This window comes from Gadus chalcogrammus, unplaced genomic scaffold (genome assembly GCF_026213295.1).
Source record: "Gadus chalcogrammus isolate NIFS_2021 unplaced genomic scaffold, NIFS_Gcha_1.0 GACHA068, whole genome shotgun sequence".
NCBI classification, from domain to species: Eukaryota; Metazoa; Chordata; class Actinopteri; order Gadiformes; family Gadidae; genus Gadus; species Gadus chalcogrammus.
Window position 1 is genome coordinate 548,660 of NW_026613503.1, and position 5,357 is coordinate 554,016.

Here is a 5,357-nt window from a genome sequence, read left to right on the forward strand (position 1 = left end):
AAACCCACACACAGACATGAACACACATACACACACACACACACACACACACACACACAGCGGGAAAGTCAGCTTAAAAGCATTTAGAAACCACCACTCGACTCAGAGATGAGGTGACACGTGTCGGGTCCCACTGACCGCCCTTAGCGACTGACCCTAACCCTGACCCTGACCCTGACCCTAACCCTAACCCTCTTCTGGTCCCCCTCACCACCGTTCTCAGGTCCCCCCCGTTTGGCCTGACCCAGCACAGCTCGTGCGTGTGTGTGTGTGTGCGTCTGCCTCTCGGTTGTTTCCATTAGTTTCTATTCATTTATCTATTCATTTATCTGTTTATTATTTTTCATTTATCCCCTTATTGTATTGTGTTTATTGTTTTTATTCATCTGCCCCGCTTAATGCATTCGTTTATGTCCTCTTGGTACGTTTGTTTGCATTATTTCATCTGTCCCGTTCACTCTGTTTGTAGTTCCCCATGTATTCCGACTGCTACCTGGTACCGGTTTGTTTGGCGTCCTCTAGGGCTGTTACGGTTGAGGAATTTTCACCGCGGTGAAGACAGGGGGCGCAATATCGCGGGATGCGATAATATTGCAAAAAAAAAAATCCCCGCAAAGCACGGCCTCTTGGGGCTTATTGCTTAATTTAAAAAAGGTTATTAAAAAAAAGACGAGGCAATTTTATAACACTTCTTATTTATTGAATGCAGATCAAAGGGCGGTAACGGCACAGATGCAAGTTGTTTCTCCTGATTGAACTTAAAAACTAAATTCAGGAGAAGGCTGAACGTTTAAATGCATAAAATAAAATAAATAATAAATAAATAAAATAATTGCCCGTTTTGTTTTTTTAAATTAAGTAGCCTATACAAAATAAGAGAAACCAGGCACTACAATTTCACATTCACACACACACACACACACACACACACACACACACACACACACACACACACACACACACACACACACACACACACACACACACACACACACACACACACACACGCGATGATTTATAACTCGGTCATGTCCTTGTTACGAGCAAGGAAAACCAGCATGTTAACCTTATGCGGTTTGAGACAGGATCTGAGAGGGGTGACAACATTTCTAGCGACACTGAAAACCCTCTCGGATGGTGTGCTTGTTGCGCAAATACACATGTACTTGCGTGCCACTTTGGAGAGCAAGGGAAATCTCTCCTGGTTGTTGCACCACCATGCCAGGGGGTTGTCATTAGAGTCGGTGGGTTCCTCCTGCAGGTAGCGAGTGAGCTCCAGGTCGGCTCTGGCTCTCTTCGGGACGGTTGCAGACGTGCTTGTCCGTGACTTCAGCAGGTCTCCGAGCGTTCTTTTTTTGGTGGGGGGTGGCACCGCTGTCTGCGCCAAGGACTCTGGCTGGTCAGCAGCTGACGCACTGGCACCGCTCTCTCTGTCTTCCGTGTCCAACATTTCATTGATCAGCGCGCACTTTGTCTCCTCCTCCGCATACTCATCAAAATTGTTGCCCCGATATCTTGGGTCCAGCAAGCAGGACTTTGCCAAAGTTGCTTGTAGAGCAGCTGGTCTGTACTTCTCCTCGAGAACACTGCACATCTTCCGCTTGATGTCTGAGGTCAGAGTGGTGTCCTCGTCTGATGGTTTTAAGACATCTTCCGTGAGGAGTTTCAGGACAGGTTTAATTGATGAGACCGTGACGTAGTTCTCGCCAGACAGCAGATCCGTAAAATCAGCCGCTGGCTTTAACGCCGCGTTCACCGACTCCAAAACGGCAATGTCCTGCCAGCTGGGGATGAGATGCTGATGCCGCCGATCATCCAAAACTCGTTTTATGGCGGGGATTTGCTCCAAGACTCGGTCCACCATTTTTTGTTTGGAGCCCCATCTTGTTGGACAGTCCTGCATGGACGGATTAATATAATTTTTGAACTGAAATAACACCAGCTTATTATTATTTTTTAAATAAAAGTCAACATTTACCATTATATTTCGTTTCAGTGTATTTTTTTCTGAACGAAAAATATTTTTTAAGCATCTCAAAAAGCAAATAATCACAGCAAGACGGGAAAATAGCCTGTCGGCTGCAAGTGCGTTTTTCAACTAGGTGTTTATTTTGACAAATCATAATATGGAGGCTCAATGATAGGCCAATTGTGTTATTAAGTGGACTTACAGTGGGTTACAATTAAAAATAACTTCTGAAAGCTAGCTTACCATTATGAGTACGTGCTGCGGGGTTTGAAGCTCCGCTTGCGCTTTCGCCAGATCCCTCCTCTTCAGCCAGCTCTGGGAGAACGCACCCACTAAGGTATGGCACTGGCCCATTGCTCGCGATGTGCGATCTTTAACGCTTGCCATTGCGTTTGTCACTGCCAAGTGTAGATTGTGTCCGAAGCAGTTCAGCCACGTCCAGCCCAATTGTCTCACTGCTGCCACGATGTTTGCCCCGTTATCTGTCGTTACGCACGCCAGCTTCTTCTCATCCAGGGACCACTCATCAAATGCGCTGCGTAGAGCCTCTGCGATGTTGTCAGATGTGTGATTCAGGGGCATAAACACTGTTTCGAGGCAGCGTGATTTTAGAGTCAAGTCTGTGGTCAGGTAATGAACAGTAAGACTCATGTAAGGAGTCATGTTCACACTTGACCACATGTCAGTGGTGGCAGAGAAAAAGTCCACACTTCTGAGCTCACTCTGAACTGATGCTCTTACTGAATTGTACATTTTAGGCACAGCAGTTTCTGAGTAGTAGGTTTTTCCTGGCAACTCATATTGCTTATCAAATTTGTCGAGCAGTGACTTGATAGAAGGTTTCTGTACAGTGGAAAACGGCACCATCTCCTCAACTAGATACCTTGTAACAGCGCCTGTTAGGCGTTTATGTCTGTCACTGTCTCTGCTGTACTTGCCGACTCGAGAAAAGGCTTCGGCGACTCCAAGCTGTCGGCTAGCACCGACATGAGCTGCTCCGCTACCCTGTGTGGCAATCCGCGCCGCAATAGATGGATGGTAGCTTGATAGGTGAGCCCTTAAATTTGTTGTATTTCCACGTTTAACTTGAACCGATTTGCGGCAGATTTTACGGATGGCCACATCTAAATTGGCTGGTTCCCCCTTTTCATTTGGCTGAAAGCCGAAATGCTCCCAAAGGGACGAGGTACAATTTTTTTTTGATACGAGTGCTGCCATTCTTTCATTCATTCACTTTTTTTTAGACGTTTGTTTTGGCGGGAGCAGGTTACTACTAACTAAATGAAGTAAGGAATAATCACAGAGAGGCCGGGCAATCGTCTCGGGCGGTAACCTTCCGCGAGCCGGGCATATCAAACTGTTTATTGCCCTGCCTTGAGGTGATTATTCCGTTTATTCTACTTCGCGCCGGCCAACATAATAAAACAATTCATATACTTTAATAATTAGCCTTTTTCTTATTCGTATTGCATGCTTATTAAATGTATGCTCTGTTTAAGTTCATCTCCCTCGAAAAGTAGTTCCCTTTAGAACTACGGTGAATAACGTTAGCTCAACTGTAGGTAACGCGTTTCTATAGAAACCACACAAGGTTGTGCTCAGTCAGCAGCAAGTAGAACCGACAAGTCAGCGGGCAATATGCCGGATTAATGCACCCCTCCCAGCCAATCAGAATCGAGCATTCTTAAATCAAGTAGAGTAATGAACGTTAATGAATGGGTATCATGGCAACGCACGTTTCATTCTAGAATTCCACGGTCAGTTTCATGAACGCGCAACCCGCACCAGGTCATATGCGGTGATCGCGATGGCCCATTATCTACCGCGGTGTGCTCTAAATATCGCGATATTTAATTTTTGCGATTATTGCGACAGCCCTAGCGTCCTCTGCTGTCCACTGGGTTTGATTGCAACCGTTCTGGCTTGTCTTTCTGCTCTGGCGTTTGATTGGCTCCCCCACTTCCGGGCCGCCATTTTAGAATCGTGACGCGTTACACATTCGTATTGTGACGCTTTCGCGTTATTCTATTCTTTTTCTTTGTTTATTTGCCCCTTTGTCCCCTCATTTTAATGCGTTTTATTTTGTTTATTGTTATTTATTCACCTGCCCCGTCCAATGTATTCGTTTATGTCCTGTTGGTACGTTCGTTTACATTTGGTTCGCTTTTTGTGTGTTTCCCCGTGTGTCCCGAGACTCCCGACTGCCACTAGGTATCGGCTTTTTTGGCGTCCTCTGCTGGCTGGGATCACCCATTGTCACGGCTCAGTGTTGTTTACCCGTCCTGGCTTGTGATTGGTCCCCCCGTCTCCGGGCGACCGTCACTAGCTATGACTCTTGACACATTTTTCAAATTCGAACGGTGTTTACCTGACCTGACACCTGATTGCCCCCCCCCTCATCTGGGAGACGGCCTCTCTATTTTGATACATTCGTGACCTTTGATACAATCTTCGCAAATTTGAAATTGTTTACTCAGCCTGGCACCTGATTGGCCCCTCCGCCTCCCGGGTTGCCTTCGGCGCTTCTGCGCAGGTTACAGGCAGAGTCCCGCCTCCCCTGCACGACTGATTGGCTCAAGGTCGTGCGGAGTTCACGGCCACTCTCCCTCACCCGACGCGTGTCTCAGTGGAACGTGTGTGTGTACGCGTCTACTACTGTCACTGTTACCGCGGCTCGTTTTTTGTAATTGTATGGACATTTTTCACGGTTAGCTTTTGCTCTGTTGTACCTGATGAAGTCACTATTGTGACGAAACGTCGTTCCTGCATAAACGGTAATTAAACCCAAATAAAAACAGACTTTTTACCGGACCCCTCGTGTTTTTATTAGTTTTTAACCTTTCGCCATTCGCCTTTCACGCAACCTACCGTTGATGATGCCTGCTCCGAGCCAGCGCGACGACTGGACCCTGGTCCAGCACGGAAGACGCCACCATAGACCCCGGGACCCATCGGATATCCCCCCTCTGGTTAGTCTACCCTTTAGACCCCCGCATACCATGAGACGCACTTACGCGTCATTCGCGGACCCTTACGGGCGCGACTGGGTTCCCCGCGACCGCCCTCCACGTGACTGGGAAGCCCGCTCACGACCCGCCCGGGACCCGTCTCCCTTCAAGTCGGCCTCGTATCCCCCAGCTTTCCTGCCTCAGGCCTACCGGTCCGCGTTTTCGCCACGACGAGATGAGCGCAGCTACCACGAAGCTAACGCGTGCCAGAACTTCCGCCCCGACGCCTGTGACCGAGGCCTACCTACCGGCCCTCCACGACCACGCCACCAGGTGCCCTCCAGACCTGGTCCTAGGCCCCGTGCCCTCCCCCGGCGTCCCAGACCTCCGGAGGCGGCTGCCGCACAGTCCAGACCCCGCGTGACATCGCGCTGAAGAAC

The 5,357-nt window shown here is 48.5% G+C and overlaps 1 protein-coding gene across 1 annotated transcript; it reads right to left on the minus strand.

Annotated features, from left to right (window-relative positions):
• Positions 1-1,015: 1,015 nt before the first annotated feature.
• LOC130378152 (E3 SUMO-protein ligase ZBED1-like) lies at positions 1,016-2,735 on the minus strand. The gene is made up of 2 exons (XM_056585035.1): positions 2,213-2,735; positions 1,016-1,897 (listed from the first exon to the last, which is right to left on the minus strand). Exons 1-2 carry the CDS (start codon positions 2,720-2,722, stop codon positions 1,016-1,018), a joined length of 1,392 nt encoding a protein of 463 aa, XP_056441010.1. The 5' UTR covers positions 2,723-2,735.
• Positions 2,736-5,357: the final 2,622 nt, after the last annotated feature.